At 39.6% G+C, this 19,693-nt stretch overlaps 1 protein-coding gene across 4 annotated transcripts in view; it reads right to left on the minus strand.

The window, feature by feature from the left end:
- LOC117507203 (tensin-2-like) overlaps positions 1-19,693 on the minus strand; it is an 82,400-nt gene that overhangs the window by 31,734 nt on the left and 30,973 nt on the right. For 3 of the 4 annotated variants that reach the window (XM_034167014.1, XM_034167015.1, XM_034167012.1), the window contains exons 1-4: positions 5,201-5,271; positions 4,966-5,078; positions 601-661; positions 269-344 (exon numbers count right to left, since the gene is read on the minus strand). In XM_034167014.1, coding sequence (XP_034022905.1) covers positions 269-344; positions 601-661; positions 4,966-5,035 — 207 coding nt within the window. In that variant the 5' untranslated portion in view covers positions 5,036-5,078; positions 5,201-5,271. Of the gene's footprint in view, positions 1-268; positions 345-600; positions 662-4,965; positions 5,079-5,200; positions 5,272-8,549; positions 8,616-13,290; positions 13,421-19,693 lie in introns of those variants that run through there. The other variant, XM_034167016.1, reaches the window with a different exon arrangement.

Raw genomic sequence — 19,693 nt, forward strand, 5'->3', positions numbered from 1 at the left:
CCGTTTCTCTATTTATCTGCCACCCCCATGTGATAAGTGATAAAGTGAGAGATCCAGGCACATGTGCACTGGATCACTCTCAGAGAAACATACCATATGGCAGTCGTGTTGTAATCTACATTCCCTCACCATGCGTACATGTCATCTGGGTCTCCGTAAGTACCTGGTCATTTGACACAAAGTCTTCTCCAGCAATAAAATATACGAATATGATAAAGTATTTAACTCAAAACAAGTTGCCCAGTTAGGACATTACAATATCTCTCACCATAATGTCCCCCTTCAGAAGTAGTGCTGGCTCCAGAGTCACACACAGCTTTCGTGCACTGGAGCTCTGAGGATCACTGGGAAAAAAAAGAGAGAGAACGAAAGACAGAGGATATTCCAGTTCAACACACACGTACACATAAAAGCAGTCCAAACATGTTTCCACTCGGTAAAACACTATTAAACAACATTAACTTCAATGTAAGCACAGAGCTGACTGACACCTAAACACAGACAGAGGTTTGTAAAGACAGAAAGACAGTGAGAAGAAAAGACTTTCAGGAGGTGAACAGAAATCCTGGTGTTCAGCTGGACAACTGTACACCTACTTACTAGACACCTGAGGTGTAAAGCAGCTGCAGAGACTGGTAGACCTTCAAAAAAGGACAGAAACCTGCAGACACAGAGAGACAACCACAAAAGTCAAATAGAGGTTTCATTTCATTTTTACCCGATGGGCATCAAATATAGCTATTGGGTATTGGGAAGGCTTTGTGTCCGTCCGTCCATATGTCCGTCTGTCTGACCTCAGCATATGTCCAGTCCTATTACTGCCAGAGTCTTAAAATTTACAGGGAACATTCTTGGGACACAGATCTTGGACAAGTTCAAAGATGTCTAACCTTGACCTATTTCAAGGGGTATTTTAAGAGGTTACAAAGGTCACATTCTGTTTCAATCTGTTCAGTTTTGTTTTTGAGTGGCCGGCGTGACAACCACTGTGACATCAATGGCTGGTCTCTCCAAAACCGATTCGTTGATATCACTGATCTCTAAATATTACTGGATCGCTCACTGGCCAATATTTTTGAAGCTAACCGGCCACCACATTACCACTCTGATGTCCTGCTCCTGAATGCTCTTTTCGATTGATCTTTAATGAGGTGCACGCATATTTATTCTTTGTAATTTTGTTAAAAAATACCTTAATGTGCAGCTGTAAACTGCTCAACTCAGCAGATCAAAGGCTGCAGACGAACATTTCACCTGTGAGTGTGATTGAAATGAGAAGTAATGAACAATAATTTGAAGAGTTCTCTCCCTTATTCCAGCATATAGGCAAAGCTAATAATAATAATAATAAGTGGCTTATTAACTCAACATGTGTAGCCACATGTGTTTTGTGTTGGACGAGCTATTTTAAGACATTTATTAGGTCTACTTGTGCATAGTTTTGGAGCTTTAGGCATTGTTGCTACAAGCTTTATTAGGCTGAAGATCATAGAGCTGTGTGTAATAAATGTTGTCATTGCAGGGAAAACTGTCCTGTAGCTAGTTAAGTGGTGTTTTATTCTTTTAGTGCAACTATTTAAAAAAAAAAATCCACTATATCTGTGTTATCCATCATGACTTTTGTTATCCATCCACTTTTGTTCATGATATGGTACCAATACACACACACACACACACACACACATATATATATAGATATATATATATATATATATATATATATATATATATATATATATATATATATATATGCCTCACAGCGAGAAGGTCATGGGTTCAATTCCCACCTGTGGCCTTTCTGTGTGGAGTTTGTATGTTCTCCATGTGTTTGCATGGGTTTCCTCCGGGTGCTCCAGTTTCCTCCCACATCCAAAGACAGGCGGGTTAGGTGGGTTGGAATCTTTAAATTGTCCGTAGGTGTGCGAGTGGGTGTGGATGTGTTTTATATATATATATATATATATATATATATATATATATATATATATATATATATATATATATATATATATATATATATATATATATACACACACACAGCTAATCATGACAGGCATGGATTAGGAGGGATCAATCTTACATTATCCGAAGAACAAAAATAAGTAAGTCCCCCTCTAATTTTGGTTATGTACTTCATTCTGGTTGTCGTTTAGTTTTCAGTCTGATTTCTGTTATTTGCTTATTTTCTTATTTTCTCAGTTTTCTGCAGTTACCTTATGTGCACCTTTGCTCCCAGCTTTGCTTTTCTGTATTCTGTTCTACTCACATGTATTCTGATCACCTTTATTAGTTGTCACAGTTTGGTTATTTAACCACTTCCTTGTTTGTCAGTCGTTGCCTGCCCATTGTGTAGGCCTCCCATGCAAACCTCGTCCAGGTTCTTGTATATTCTTGTGTGTAAGTACTGTTTCTTGTGATTTCCTCACTTTTTGACATTTAGGCAATTCTGGCCCTACTTTTTGATCTTTCACTTTGCAGCCTCTGTTGTGTTTTTGCTGCACTGTATGTATGGGATATTTTGGGACTATTGAATACCTTTGCACCTTTTTTTGGAACTATGTCACAATAAATCACTGTGGTTGATAAAATCCTTTGTGTCCACCACACTGCCTGCATTTTTGGGTTGAATTGAACTCTGCAATCAAACCTTAACAGCTAACTTCCTATGGAGTTAAATTTGTCTCATTAATACCTGCAAATGCACAGAGGGTGATCAACAAATGTTCCTTGAATTACACAACATGAACAAATGATGATTTAATTTGAACATGTACAAACTGTACATAAGACAATAGGATCTTAAAGTGGAGGTGGCATGTAATGCCATGCTTTCATGAATATTTAAGGCTAAAATTAAACACCAGTTTGAAATTTATCCTTTTCTGGTGCACAGTTCTTGAAAAGATAAATATTCGGATTTTGAACTGTGCGCCACTAAAAACCAGGAATTTCCCAGCGTGCCGACATTGGACAAGGAGGAAGTGCATCAGCCTCCGGAACTATTATCTTAATTGTCCCATTAATTTATGGATTTTTACAGACTACTGACATACCTGTTTCCATCAAGTGGATCGGGTCAGAGCTGCACCATGTTTTCTGTGTCAGAACGGTTATTCTCGCTGGCAGAATCTCTTTTGATTGACAGGTGGAAACACTTATATTGATGAGCATGCACGCAGACTGTAGTGCGGATTCTCCACTCCCGTGGAGAATTCTGTTTTCACAGACGTTCTCGTATTTAAGATGAATTTATGTCACAGCTTGTTTAACACCTCTGTGACATATGTAACAGAAATAACTGTCATGTTTTAGCCCTGGACCTGCCCCGAATCTGCTTTTGTCCCACAGTCTTCGTCCGTTTCCCTGTCTTGGTCCTTCTGTTCGGCTCTGAGTGTTTATTTTCTGTTTCTTCCACTTTGGTCTTGGTTTTATGATCTGTTACACTTCAGCCACATTAAGTTCTGTTCTAGTTTAGTCTCAGCTTTTTATTTAGTCATACTGTGTTATCACATTAGGTTTTGAGAATTATCACACGTCAGCCACTTATTGAGTTCTGTTCAGCCTTTGTCTTATTTTCTGGTTATTCAGTCACTCTGTTTTGAGCACATTAGTCCCTCAGGTTTTCTGTACACTCCTGCCACATGTTGAGTTCTCATCTAGTTTCGAATCCAGCCTTTAATTTTCTGTTCTGTTTCTGCCTTTTCATTTGCTGATTCTGTTTCTCACTTCTGGATTTTAGGAATTTAACATTTGTTCTGTCACAGTCCTCTCCTTGCTGCTTTTGTCTGACACGCCCACCTGTCAACTCCACTCTTGTCTCACTCAGCCACGCCTTCTTTCCTGCACCTGCATCTCATCACGCCCTGATTATCCTCTGCTTTTAAACCCCTTGTCTTCCACCACTCACTGCTAGTTCATTGTGCATATGCCTCGTTCCAAGCCTCTCGTGTTTTCTGCCATAGCCTGTTTTTCTTGCCGTGTATGACCTTCGCCTGTTTTTCTTGCCGTGTATGACCTTCGCCTGTTTTGACCTTGCCTTTTGCCTGAGCCAGTTAACCTGCTTCTCTGTGCCTGAACCCTGCTTGTTTGTTGGACTCCGTTTTTGCCTCCTCTGATTACCTGTTTGCCCGTACTGGAAACTCTGCTCGTTACTGACCACGCCGCCGCCTCACGACTGTCTGTACCTCCGCCTGTCTGCTTGTGACCCTGTGTATCGATCAGAGCCTGTTTTTGAATTAAACCTTTTTCTAAATCCCTCCTCTGAGCATGAGTCTGCATTTGTGTCCACCTGCCGTCGTGCCAAGTCCTCACAGTTCCTGACAATAACCCAGATCTGTTCCTGAATGCAACTTTCTTCCAAAGCTTTCCACCTGTAATTTATGTAGCTAGAGGGGAAATATTTTTTGCTGTATGCTGCCATCTAGTGGAGGTATTGCTGTCTGAGTTACTCGGCTAACAACAAATTCATACAATTGTCTTGCTTAATTTATTTACTGAAGGGGCACCTCAATCATTATCAGAAAAATTGCCCCTCCTGAGAAATTTTTCAGGTGGTGCCACGGCCAAGCAGTATTATTTGAAATCAGAAGTACATCACAAACCTTATAGTGTTCATAACAATCTGTTCATCAGTGTGTAAGTTACCTGTAACAGGAGTCTGTTTTCAGAAGATTGGAAAGCACCCTTTAAATCTACATGGGTGCAGGCGCTCGAATGGAGGCACTCATGTTGCACAACTATAATAATACAGTCGTCCAAAAGGGACATAGTCCATCTTTTGCATTTCGCAGCACAGCTGGAAGGCTGCAGAAGATTGTTGATGGCATAATACAACCTCACCATGAGATTATACTAAATCCTGCATACTGTAGTTTAAACACTGACACAGCTTTGCCCAGTGCTTAGTATTATTATACTGTAAGTCCTGTAAAAACATCCTTCAACAGTATTTTGTTTCAGACGGACCTCCACCTGACTGGAAGTTGGGCAGCGAAGGGATGAGGATCTGGTGGAGGAACAGAGGGCTGCTGTTCATTTTGATAGTCCCACACAACAGACCGCTGAAGTAGTAAATATACCTTAAAATGAGCAGCGAAGAAGATAAATAAATCACATGTTGAAAGCAATAAATGACAGGAGAATTCTAACAAGTGATATAAAGGTACAGAAAATAGGAAATCTGTAATGATGCTTGTCACACCTGTTCTGAGAGGGCTGCTAGGGACGTGGAGACTTTGTCTTCACAAAACTTCCTCATGGCCAAAGTGGTGAGAGCCTGGTCGACCCTGTGCAGACACAACCCTAAGTGTATTCATTCATATTTTAGCGCACAATAAAAGTGCACTTCTGCCTTTTCAAGGTGCATCAATAGCCAATGGAGGCTCATCTCAATGTTCTTGCCCATATCCTTAGCAACATCAACTGTCATTACGTCTGCAAAGGATGGAATAGAATCATTGGCATTTATTTATGTCTGTCTGTCTATCTGTTAGCAGGATCACATCAAAACTACAGCACGGATTTTGTCAACATTTTCACCACCATAGACCATGGAAGGACTCCATTCAATTCTGGAGATGATCTGGACCCGGATTCTGGATCAAGATTTCATTTTATATAGGCTTTGAAGAGTTACGTAAAAAACAAACAAACCCTACTTCATGGATTCTCACCAGATTTGTACCACAGAAAGATATTAGTGCATGGAAGACTCCACTGAACTTTGGAGGTGATCCAGATACAGATTCTGGCTCAGTATTTCACTTTATATAGGCTTTGAAGGATTATTTCAAAACTACTTCACAGATTCTCACCAAATTTGCACCACAGAATACATATTAGGGCCAGGGGCGTAGCACCAAATTCTGGGCCCTAGATACTAGCCATATTGAAGACCCCCCCCACACACACACACACACTGTTATGTTCTTTTTTATTAACGCAAACACCAAATTTCTAATGCGCTGCTATTATTACTAATATATAAATAAAAAATCAGTTAAAAAATATTACAATTTGTAATACATTTGACTCTTTTACGACAACAATGAGCCATGAATTATTATACAGAAAACAAATGCACACGAATGCGCTGACAGCTGCAACAGCTTAATGCTAACTTTAACATTGAAAACGCCATAGACATGCTAATGCGTTAGCATCTGTCACGTTTTTTAAGTTATAAAATACATCTATCAACTGTTTCAGAACACCATAACAGGTCAGTTTAACATAAAAAGGTAAATATTACTCACAGGCATATGCTCTTTAGGGTTTTAGCGGGGGAAATAAGATTAAAGCGAAATAATAAACAATGAATCAGCGATAGCATTAGATCGAACCACTGCTTCAATCTGTGAAATCACTGCTTTGATTGGTTCAAGGTTCAAAGCAAAGCCGCGCTGCAGAAACGGTTGATTTATATGAAAGAAACGAAACATTTGTGGTGTAAAACAAAGTTATTTAACAACAAATCAATGACTAAATTAGTTGACAACTATTTTAATAATCAATTAAATCGATTAGTGTTTCAGCTCTACTAAACACTCCTCTTTCTGTAAGATCCCGTTTGGGATGTGTGTGTGGCAGCGTGCCGCTGTGCGCCTGGACTAAACCATTGTACAACTGTGCAGGGGTGGGAAGGGCCTCAGAGATCTTAATATATTGTTTAGAGCAGAATTATCAATCAATTTTCAATCAATTTTTTTTTATTATAGCGCCAACTCAAACAAAAGTTGCACCAAGGCGCTTTATATGTAAGGCAAGGCCATACAATAATTATGTAAAACCCCAACAGTCAAAACGACCCCCCTGTGAGCAAGCACTGGCTACAGTGGGAAGGAAAAACTCCCTTTTAACAGGAAGAAACCTCCAGCAGAACCAGGCTCAGGGAGGGGCAGTCTTCTGCTGGGACTGGTTGGGGCTGAGGAGAGAACCAGGAAAAAGACATGCTGTGGAGGGGAGCAGAGATCGATCACTAATGATTAAATGCAGAGTGGTGCATACAGAGCAAAAAGAGAAAGAAACAGTGCATCATGGGAACCCCCCAGCAGTCTACGTCTATAGCAGCATAACTAAGGGATGGTTCAGGGTCACCTGATCCAGCCCTAACTATAAGCTTTAGCAAAAAGGAAAGTTTTAAGCCTAATCTTAAAAGTAGAGAGGGTGTCTGTCTCCCTGATCTGAATTGGGAGCTGGTTCCACAGGAGAGGAGCCTGAAAGCTGAAGGCTCTGCCTCCCATTCTACTCTTACAAACCCTAGGAACTACAAGTAAGCCTGCAGTCTGAGAGCGAAGCGCTCTATTGGGGTGATATGGTACTACGAGGTCCCTAAGATAAGATGGGACCTGATTATTCAAACCTTATAAGTAAGAAGAAGAATTTTAAATTCTATTCTAGAATTAACAGGAAGCCAATGAAGAGAGGCCAATATGGGTGAGATATGCTCTCTCCTTTGCAAATTATGTTTTGCAACATTTATACATTCATTCTAACTATATTCTTTTACAACATGAATTGTATGGACATTAATAACATGCAACACAAAAATGTATTCAATGCCAGTTTTTTTGTGGGCCCCCCATGCTCTGAGCTCTGGGTACATAGTACCCTTTACCCCCCCAGTCCGACGCCCCTGATTAGGGCATGGAAGACTCATGGTTTACCATTTTGTGAAATAAATATCAGATTGCAATATCTTGATCAGTCGGACCATTCTGGATCAGTATGCAATTAACAGTGACAGGATGATTTAGGCCGGAAAATGTGAAAAAGAAACTTATGATACTAACTCAAGAAAAACATATCCGTGTATGGTGGCATTTATAAGAGATGCCAATTTTTTTTTTGTTACCTCCTTCAGCCCTCTGCAGTGGTTTTTTGCAACCGACTGTGCATTGGGAAAGTATTCACAGCACTTCACTTCTACATTTTGTTACGTTGCAGCCTTATTCAAATAATTAAGACCCTTCAGCTGCTCCCTTGTTGTCACTCAGGGTTGCCACAGCATATCCATTGAAGATTTGGACCTTTATCTGGCACAGGTTTTGCCCTTCCTGACGCAACTCCACATTACATGGAGAAATGTGGCAGGGGTGGGGTTTGAACCGGGAAACCTTTGCACTGAAACCAAGCGCACTGACCACTTGACTACCACCCCTGCCCTTACAGCCTTATTCCAACATGGAGTAAATTCATTTTTTGCCCCTCAAGATTGTACTCGCAACACCCCATAATGGCACGTGAAAAAGATTTTTTTTTTTTTCAAATTTATTAAGAATACAGTAATAATAATTAAAAATATCTAAGACTTCACATGTACATACGTATTCACACAGTTTGCTCAAAATCTGATGCACCTTGGATGGCAATTACAGCCTCAAGTCTTCTTGAATATGATGCCACAAGCTCGGTGCACCTATCTTTGGACAGTTTTGCCCATACCTCCAGCATCCATGGACTAGAGTGTGCATTTTGATACCAAGCATAGAAAAAAGTGAAATTAAAATTCAAACAAGTGCAGTAAAATGACAGCATATGCTAATAATCACCTTTCATTTTGTCTGGGCCACTGGAAAAGATAAACTCAACTGTAGCATCGGGAGGGAATCTGTCATCTGTGGAAAGTATAAAGACAATGAGTAAAATGTCTGGACTGGAGCTACCTGGAGCAGTGCTGACCAACCATATGCCATGAAAACCAGTAGGATGTTGGACTTTATTCCAACCAGTGATCATACGTATCCAACCATGGGTCATACGTATGCCAATAGCTTGAATAAACATTTTGAGTCTGCAACATCAATATAGTCTAGGTAATTTATTTTGTGTTGAAATGTAGTTATTATAAAATACCACTTTCTACAGTATACTGCAAAATTACAGTTTATATTATTGCTAGTAAAGTTTATTTGGGGGGAATTCCATGGCAAATACTCTATATTGAGTTCAATCCATGAGATTTTGCAGACAACATGAAGGAGGAAGCTCATGTATGCATACAGGAGGTTCAAAGTTGACCTTAGACTCTGTGTAAAATGCTGTTTCCCCAACCACTCATTTTAACAAACCAAGCGACACAGCCGACTTATGTGTATCAGCATTGTCTATCTGTCCAGCACATATCCAGCAAAATGTCTGTGTGTGAAATATGTCCAGATTTTATCCTGAGTTCTACCCAACAGGATCACTTATGTTTACTACCCGTGCCCATTGCTTTCTTTCTGCTTCAATTTTATGTTATGTAATTTTATGTTAATTTTATGTTTTCAAAAAAAAAAAAAAAAAATGCTGACACTAGCCAAGTTTGCTATTCAAGGGACAGAAAAGCCCCCAGTGTGAATGATGATGGCCCAACACCGTGTGTTTACGGTGTCTTGTCACCATTTTTTAACACACATGGATCAAAATCCTAAATTGCTTCCAGAAAAGACAAAATTTCATCATATTGGCGACATAGCGTTGTGAAATCTTTATATGAATACTAAGGAAAACAATGATAGTGGCACCAAAGAAAATCTTTTGTTAAGACTTAAATGGTAAAAAATTGAAGCAAACTACAGGAATGAAGGTAAATTAGATTAAAAATGGTAGCAAATGAAGACCCAGACGCAGGATCTAAAAAGGTCTCTTTTCAGGGAAGCACTTATTGTGCATCATAGCTCGGACCTCGTGCCTCAGAGTTTACTGTCAGGTTGTTACTGTCACCTCTGAACAGAGGTACTTAAATTATATATTTTCTGTGGATTATTTTATGTCTGTTTTACTAATGTTTTATTTCTAGTTGCTGTATTGTTTAGCTTGTCTTATTTTTTAGTTCTCATGGATTGGTCTTCTTTATTGTTTTATTTATTACAGATTTTATGGGCTGAGAGCCCTTACCAAAAAGTAGTACATGCAAGTATGTTTCAAGTATACTTCCAGTTTACTTTTTATAACTTATCAGTACTATTTTTGGTAAGGGAGAACCGGAGCAAAACGCATATCATTGTATTTTTACTGTATTGCACTTTTTAATGCACATGATAAGAAATTGAAACTTAAACTTGAAAGATTAAATAGGTAAATCAGCAATCTTACAATACAGTGCATCATGAGACTGCTGTTTTCTGAGCCATGGAAAAACATTTTGCTTCATTTTAAGCAGCACAGTCATGAATTATTGATCTCTGTGAATTCCAGTGGAAAAAGGTAACTTGAATTACAGAGTTAATCCAATGGAAATTTGGAAAGAAATTGAAACATTCAACAAAAAGATTTACTCTCAACACATAGCATGACAACAACAATACTTCTACCAGTGGTGGGCACAGATAACCAAAAAATAAATTTCGATAACAGATAATCAGATAACTGAAAAGTTATCTTCGATAAAGCTAAACAATAAACCACCCAAGAATGTATCGGAAGTTACAGATAACCGATAAATTCCAGTATTGTCTCCAGTACAATTACAACTACTAACAAGCTTATTTTGAGTTTTAACACCACGATCGCTTTTGGAAGCATCAAAAGCGACAACAGACGCAAACAATGAGTCAGCACTTCTGTCTTTGAGTGTCCTGCCCCCTGCTGGAAGCTTCAGTTTACTACATGGCTTCCAGCACAGAAGCAACTGGGAGGAGCCACAAAACTCATCTCTCTACTCAATCACAGCGCTGCCGTCAGGTAGAGCTCTTGGAAAATAAAGCAGTGCTGAGTTATATGGTTTGGTGTATAAATCAATCAATCAATCAATCAATTTTTTTATATAGCGCCAAATCACAACTAACAGTTGCCCCAAGGCGCTTTATATTGTAAGGCAAGGCCATACAATAATTATGTAAAACCCCAACGGTCAAAACGACCCCCTATGAGCAAGCACTTGGCTACAGTGGGAAGGAAAAACTCCCTTTTAACAGGAAGAAACCTCCAGCAGAACCAGGCTCAGGGAGGGGCAGTCTTCTGCTGGGACTGGTTGGGGCTGAGGGAGAGACCCAGGAAAAAGACATGCTGTGGAGGGGAGCAGAGATCGATCACTAATGATTAAATGCAGAGTGGTGCATACAGAGCAAAAAGAGAAAGAAACAGTGCATCATGGGAACCCCCAGCAGTCTACGTCTATAGCAGATAACTAAGGGATGGTTCAGGGTCACCTGATCCAGCCCTAACTATAAGCTTTAGCAAAAAGGAAAGTTTTAAGCCTAATCTTTAAAAGTAGAGAGGGTGTCTGTCTCCCTGATCTGAATTGGGAGCTGGTTCCACAGGAGAGGAGCCTGAAAGCTGAAGGCTCTGCCTCCCATTCTACTCTTACAAACCCTAGGAACTACAAGTAAGCCTGCAGTCTGAGAGTGAAGCGCTCTATTAGGGTGATATGGTACTACGAGGTCCCTAAGATAAGATGGGACCTGATTATTCAAAACCTTATAAGTAAGAAGAAGAATTTTAAATTCTATTCTAGAATTAACAGGAAGCCAATGAAGAGAGGCCAATATGGGTGAGATATGCTCTCTCCTTCTAGTCCCCATAAAATGAATACTGATAGAATAATTCCATTAATGTCAATTCTGTCATTTGTGCAAAGTTAAAATATAACATATATCTTTTAATGTTGAATAATGCACTAATTCTGAAGTTTTGTAAGAAACACAGACAGATGGCATTCTGGGTAAAATGTGCCTCCGCTCACACTGATTGGTTGATTCATTCTATGTAAACCAACACGTTAATGTGAGGTGTGTCGTGTGTTGGTGTTTACAGATAAATGTGCTTTTGTAAAATATGCCATTTTTTTATTTGTTAAAAAAAGGCATTTTCAAAAAAAAAAAAAAGCCAAGTTGTAATTAGATAACCATCTGATATAACCGGTGTCAAAATAAATAGAACACTGCCATGATCTACTGGTGCCAGTGCGAGTTTTGGCCCTTTTTCAGCTGATTTTCATTCATGCGAGAATTTTTTGGATCGCACAGAGTTTCAGGTTAATCGCGCGTCCTGGATCGTTTAGTATACATGCAGTAACGAGCTGCGTTTAACATCTCATGACCACCTCCTGATCGGCGATCGCATGGTCAGATGAAAATCAAACCTGTTGATATTCTGGTCGGCCGTCATGAGGGTATCCCGCTGCTGAAGCCCTACAAGTGTCCTCTCACACTGTGCTTGTGCAAACACCGCAGACCTGTCTTGTAATGTTTTTTTTTTTTTAACTTTGATGTCTCCCATCAAGAGTTTTTGTAAATTAAGTTTGATAAAAAAAGCTTCTGTTTACATTTTGCTTCTGGAAACATGAGCCCGACGTGTGGTTTTTGAACGTGTAATGTGTGTGAGAACATAAATCGAGAGCTCTGAACATTTACACCATGCGGGTTCTGTCGTACAGTTTGAGCTGAAACCGAGTACAGTGATTGAAAATATCATAGTGTCTGCCCAGCTTCAGTTTGAATACCGCCATGAACACTACTGGCCAGTAGATGGCAGTAGAGACCTTGAAAACTTGCCAAAACAAAATTCCAGATAAGCTTTGTTGCTACTTGCTACGTTTAAGATGCATGGAATTTAATAAACGCAAATACAAAATCTATAAACCCAGAGAATATATTCACGAGAGTTTTAGGCACTAGAGTTTAATGCTGTTGTCCGTGGAGCCTGATCAGAGTGTCTCAATGCATTTCTCCTGTTGTGAACGTAGTGAGATTACCCTGTCACCCATAATGCACCTGGGCACAGCATCATGTCCACACTAAAACCTAAAAATGAAACATATATCCTGATATTTTCACTTTATAAACTTCAGACGTGTCGTTAATTTAAATAACTTGTCCAAAATAAGTTTGGTGTAAAATTTGAACTATAAGTTAAAAATGTATGCCCTCTGGATGACTTGGGTGATATTGGCCGTGTATCAGTATGGGGTTAATAGAAATTACTTGTTTTTTTTTTTGTGACCAGTTCTCCTTTGCCTGCAAAGGATAGAGCGGTTTCTTCTAGAAGCAGTTCTCCTCTGTTTGCAGAGGTATAACAACACATCTGTTGACCTTTGTTTACCACTTTAATGGTCTAAAAATTATCGGACAAAATTTATTGGAAGATAATTAGTCCGATAATGGGTTTCAAAGTTATCTGAAAAGATAATCCGATAATGAAAACTTTATCTTCGTAATATCGGATTGTCGGAACTGTGCCCACCACTGACTACTACTACAACTAGTACGACTACTACAAGAAACAACAATAATAATAAAAGCAACTGTAAAGTCTCAACCCAACTATTTGTGGTGTTCCACACAATTTATTGGTCATCTTGTTTCATACCTGTGCAGGCCACATCTAGTTCAGTCTTTCCAAACCACAGCTGGGCTCCGTGAACAGTGCAGGTGTGGAACTGCACTCTGAACACCACCTCCCTCTCTGCAGTCCGCGTCCGCCTGTGATAGCACTTCACCTATATACAGAAATATAAGTCCTGAGGCACAGATCACTCACTTCAACATATGGCTGTATAATATTCATTCTAATTATGAATCAAATTTATAGAAGTTCTATAATGGTGAAAACATTTAGTTTTTGTTGTATTTTTTTTTTCTCATTAATCCTTTAATGGACTGGGTAATCCAGGTGTGTATCCCATCCAAGTGGTAAACTTCAATGCCGCTTGATGAAGCCCTCCACAAATGTAGTTCCTTGACTGGCCACTTGAGGCTGTCTCCAAACAGAGCACTTTCCATAGGACTCTGTGTTAAAATGTCCAACATTAGAGCAGAAATAAACGTGTTTAAAGTCTGCTAGAAAAAACAAAAACAAACAGTTTTAGTGTCTATGTTTTCCTCCTCCATGACAACTGTAATGGGTGTGAATTTTGCTCTAATTTCCTAGTTTAAGATGTTTTAAGCCATAAAGTTATGTAAATGTGGGGGCGTGGTCACTTTGAGTGACAGTGACTGAGCTCAGTACCTCAGTGTCTCATAGCATCTTTAGCTCAGTGTCCGCTTGATGCAGCTGGTAGCTGTTGTGTTGTTGCTGTGTCTGTTTGTTTGGAAAATGTTATAACAAGCACCTGGAATTTTCTGTTTTTTTTTTTGGTTTTTTTGGGGGGGGCATGGTAAAACATCCTAACTGCTCATCTAAGCTGTCTCATTTGTGATATACATGCTGAGTGAACTTCTCATCTGATTTAATGTTGCACAAGACGGCATAGCTCTTATTCACCCTATTGAGATATCCCATAATCCCTTGCGTGCCAGAGAGTTGTTGCGGTCTAAACACAATACAGAATCCACGACGACAATTGCAAATGAACATTATACTACCAAAATGTACATTTTTATGCTTTTCATCACGTTAATAAGAGACTGCATGCATGAGACCCTGAAAACTTGCTAAAACAAATATTCCAAATAAGATGTGTCTGCTATGTTTAATCTGCGTGGAATTTAATAAACACAAACCGAATTTCAGACATCTTATATACAACCCCAGTTCCAATGATGTTGGGACATTGTGTGAAATGTAAATAAAAACAGAATACAATGATTTGCAAATCCTCTTCAACCTATATTCAATTGAATACACCACAAAGACAAGAAAATTATTGTTCAAACTGATAGACTTCATTGTTTTTGTGCAATATTTGCTTATTTTGAAATGGATGCCTGCAACACATTTCAAAAAACCTGGGACAGTGGTAACAAAATGCTCAAAGAACACCTGTTTGGAACATTCCACAGGGAAACAGGTTAATTGGAAACATGTGAGTGTCATGATATAAAAGGAGCATCCCTAAAAGGCTCAGCCATTCACAAGCAAGATGGGGTGAGGATCACCACTTTGTGAACAACTGCATGAAAAAATAGTCCAGCAGTTTAAGAACAATGTTTCTCAATGTTGCAATTGCAAGGAATTTAGGGATTCCATCATCTACAGTCCATAATATAATCTGAAGATTCAGAGAATCTGGAGAACTTTCTACACGTAAGCGGCAAGGCTGAAACCAACATTCAATGCCAGTGACCTTCGAGCCCTCAGGCTGCACTGCATTACAAACCGAGATCATTGTGTAAAGGATCTTACTGCGTGGGCTCAGGAACACTTCAGGAAACCATTGTCAATTAACACAGTTAGTCGCTATATCTACAAGTGTAAGTTAAAACTCTACCATGCAAAGCAAAAGCCACACATCAACAACATCCAGAAACGCCGCTGCCTTTTCTGGGCACGAGCTCATTTGAAATGGACATACGCAAAGTGGAAAAGTGTGCTGTGGCCTGATGAGTCCACATTTCAAATTGTTTTGGAAATCATGGATGTTGTGTCCTCCTGACAAAAGAGGAAAAGGTATCTGTGATGGTATGGGGGTGTGTTAGTGCCCATGGTATGGGCAACTTACACATCTGTGATGGCACCATCAATGCTGAAAGGTACATCCAGGTTTTGGAGCAACACATGCTGCCATCCAATCAACGTCTTTTTCAGGGACGTCCTGCTTATTTCAGCAAGACAATGCCAAGGTACATTCTGCACGTGTTACAACAGTGTGGCTTCGTAGTAAAAGAGTGCAGGTACTAGACTGGCCTGCCTGCAGTCCAGACCTGTCGCCCATTGATGTGTGGCACATTATGAAGCGCAAAATACGACAACGGAGACCCGGAACTGAAGTCGTACATCAAGCAAGAATGGGAAAGAATTTCACCTACAAAGCTTCAACAATTAGTGTCCTCAGTCAGCACCGCCGTCGGCATAAGCAGACTACGCAGCCTGCCTGAGGCACCAACCATGTTGCACTAGTTTGCAGGGCCTCCAATTGACTGAAAAATGTGTTGAAATTATTACATTATTACATTTCAAAATCAATATGAATTATTTATGAATAGGCCCATCGTTTTTGTCTTTAAACATTGTGTAGGCCCCTACCCCATTACTTAATTGGGGCAAATTAACAGTTTTTTTTTGCCTAATATAAAGCCCCCATCCACCCCGCCCCGATTCCCTGAAATGGTGCAGCCCTGTTTGCGTCTTTCTCTGTTCGCTGTGTCGCCTAACCAGGGTTGCCAGATGTGACGATTTCCAGTCCAATAAATGCTCAAAAACGCAAGGAGGGACTAAATCCTGCGCAATTTGAACTGATTTTTAAAATGTGTGTGGCAATTCTATACAAAAAACCCGTCCAGGACCAGTGCCATATTTTTACCCTAAACAAACCAATTGGATGGGAAACACCCAATCTGGCAACCCTGTGCCTAACTGAAGTTGCCAAACAATGAAGCGACAGCAGGAGTCTGGAGCTGAAAAACAGAGGAAAAAGAAACAAAAAGATGATGCCCGTGCATCCCTTGCTGGTAAGTACACGTTAAAGGTTTAAATTGTTTTGATTACTTAATGTTCAGTGGTGCTAGGTTGCGCTGGCTTTGCTGATTTGATGTAGCTTTAAATGCTAAACTAATCTGGATATTACAAGGCATGTGGCACGTTTGCAAATAGTTGGGCAGTGTAGTTTGAAGATTTTGAGTGCCTTATAAGTCAACAAAGGCCTAGTTAGCCGTCAGTGCACTACTTAGGTCCAAATCTATTCTGCCTGACAACATGATCAGATAGCAACTATAAATTTGGCAGGCTGATAAATATACCAAGAATAGTGAGAATAATTTCAGAACTTTTATTTAAGGCATATGTATGTAAATTACATATCCACTGCTTAAAACAGACATGCATGCTTGCGTGCAGTCAGCAGAATGCTGGAAAAGAAACACAGTTTAGTTGGTGGGGGTACTGTAGAGTGCTCCATTCCCCCTTAAGCTAAGGAAAGGCTGACACCTGCTGGTAAACTTTAGCATTTGTTGTGGTTGTGTATGGTTTCACAATGTCACCACTGTTTTGCTTGATGTGTAGTATTGAGCATTTTAATATTTAGGTATTTTTCTGTGTCCATAATTTAATATAATATAATGGTTTCATGTAGTTTTCCTATCATTATGGAATACACTGGATACTAGATAACATAATATAATGAAGTGTTTTACGGGGGGGGGGGGGGGGTCTCTTGTATGGGGGGGGGGGGGCCCTCCCTGACCAGTTATGCTTAGGGCCTCCAAAACCTTAGCAGCGGCCCTGTCCTCAGTTCCCAAATGTTTCTTGAGTGTTGTCAGAAGGAAAGGTGTTGCAGGCATCCATTTCAAAATGAGCAAATATTTGCACAAAAACAATAAAGTTTACCAGTTTGAAGATTAAATATCTTGTCTTTGTGGTGTATTCATTTAAATATAGGGTGAAGAGGATTTGCAAATCATTGTATTCTGTTTTTACTCGTATTTACATTTTACACAACATCCCAACTTCAATGGAACTGGGGTTGTATATTACTCAGGAACAAAGAGGACAAACGGTGTTGTAAAGGACATTAAGCAGGACGTTAAAGAGCAAACTTCCCTTTCCCCCAGAATGACGAACAGGAAGTAATCGAAGCTCACAGCAATTCCCATTCAAAATAGCAGAGAAACAACCTGAGCCTCTCACTTGTTTACATAAAATAAACACAATAACACTATCTAAAAACCCAGATAATATATTCATAAGACCTTTAGGCGCAATATACAAAGAGCTATGTTGCGATGTTAATGCTGTTGTCCGTGTGCAGCGGTTAAAGTGCAGCCTGATCAGAGCGTCTCAATGCAGTTCTCAATGTTAATGACATCTCGCAGCGTGGCGACCTCTCCGAAGTTTTGCGAGATTTTGCAGGGTTTGAAACCTCAATAGGGCGAATAGCAGCTGTTGCCAGTTTCATCCATTAGAATCACTTAATGTATCATGATTGGGAAAATAAGTGGCTCTTAACTTTTAATGTCCACACCAAAGTAAATTGTTAGGAGAATCACCGTGTAGTCCCCAAAAATATGATTTAACTAGAAGCACTCAGAGAGTGCAAACCTCTGCCAAGGCCATGGGGTCACTGACGCCATAACATCTACACGCCGTGGAATCATTGAACCTACAAAAGTCTAACAATGATGTTTGCGCAGTAGAAAAAAGTTTCATCTGCTGTGACTGGATAGCATGTATCCTTAGAGCTTGGCATCACAGTTTATTGCAACTTGCACCTTTCCCAGAAGCTACTGTCATCTGAGCACTGATATTGATATTGCATGTGCTTATAGACAAAAACAAATAAGAGACAAAATTCAATTTATTATTCAACTAAACTGCAAATATATGAATTTTTTAACATTTATGAAACACTTCTCTAAACAAGGCCATAGGGTCACTGACCCTAAAGAGATTCCCTCCTTGGCACAGTGATCTATTCAACAATTCAGTGTTACAACCAAAACTATGATACATACACTTTTCTTTCCTTTATATTTGACATCCTTGACCATGAAAACATACCACTAGAACTTGGAATCACTTTTATGTCTTTATTAGTTCAAAAGTTATTGTATAAAAACGATTTTTTCGGTAATGGCGGTTTTCTTCTGGATCTAGCTCTATAACATTTGAAGCTACATCAAATCTGATGACACCTTACTGAATCTGTACTGATTCAGCTACAATTTGGTGTTAGTTGTGCATCTCTAGCTTCATTTGTCACCTCACACTGACACATTTTCTATTTTCCCTATATTTTTGCATATTCTGGATCACCAGATCCGGAATCCGGATCTGATCATCACCAAACTTTGTTGTTTGATAGAACATTTGACTATGTTACACCCTAATTTTTTTCAAGCCTTTCTGCCTTGTTTTTGTGGAGTTAGAAACTAGAATGTCAAAATTCCCCCTATTCCGCAATGGTGAAGAATCCTTTAAAAAATTTCTGGATCCGGATCGTGATCCGGATCACCACTAAAATTTAATCACTTGTTCCTTTTGTCATTTCCAAGCACTCCACAAAATTTCAACAAAACCCATTCAAAACTTTTTGAGTTATCCTGCTGACAAACAGACAGACAAACAAATAAACGCGACCGAAAACATAACCTCCTTGGTGGAGGTAATAAACCCCTAAACTGAGGTTAGGTGGTTCAGACTCAAAGAGAGGGGCCTGTTCAGGCGTCTTTTCTCATGCATGGAGCCACCCACACTCCACGCCTTTATGCATTAATGAATTCATTGTGCTGCTGCTGTGAACACGGCGATGCCCAGAACATGGCCCAGACATGGACTTCATATTGGCTGTTCCGGGTCTCTATAGAAAACCAGTGGGTAACGTCATGTAGGCTTTGTCCAGTATATATACAGTCTATGATCCCCACTCCTGTGCTATGTAGTGGGAGTCGGGACAGGCTGAAATCTCTCGACACTACAATTTAGTGTTGAAAGCTCCATCCTTCTAGACGTAGCTAGTACACCAAACTACTGCCAGTGAGGCAGGGACAAAAAAAGGTCTTGATAAATCATCTTTGCAGTGGGTGGCAACTCAGCAAGTGTCTGTTAAGATCCAGCGTGATTCCTTCAGTATGGTACTAATTTGTGCAGTGAAAAAAACTCCTAATATAGTATTTTGGTTTGCTGTATAAAATGACTACATTGTGGGTTGCTGCTCTCAAATGAAAGTGCTCACTCTCTAAGAGCTTTGGATATTTTTACCCTACTCAAAGATACTTAAGAAAACAATTGAGTGCATATTTATAGTCTATAAATAATCTGTAACTTAAGTGAATTAACAATATAAACCTTTCAAAGAGCCCAGAGTGTAGCAATTTAATAAGTGGAAATGGAAACAATT

This window comes from Thalassophryne amazonica, chromosome 3 (genome assembly GCF_902500255.1).
Source record: "Thalassophryne amazonica chromosome 3, fThaAma1.1, whole genome shotgun sequence".
Classification (NCBI taxonomy): domain Eukaryota; kingdom Metazoa; phylum Chordata; class Actinopteri; order Batrachoidiformes; family Batrachoididae; genus Thalassophryne; species Thalassophryne amazonica.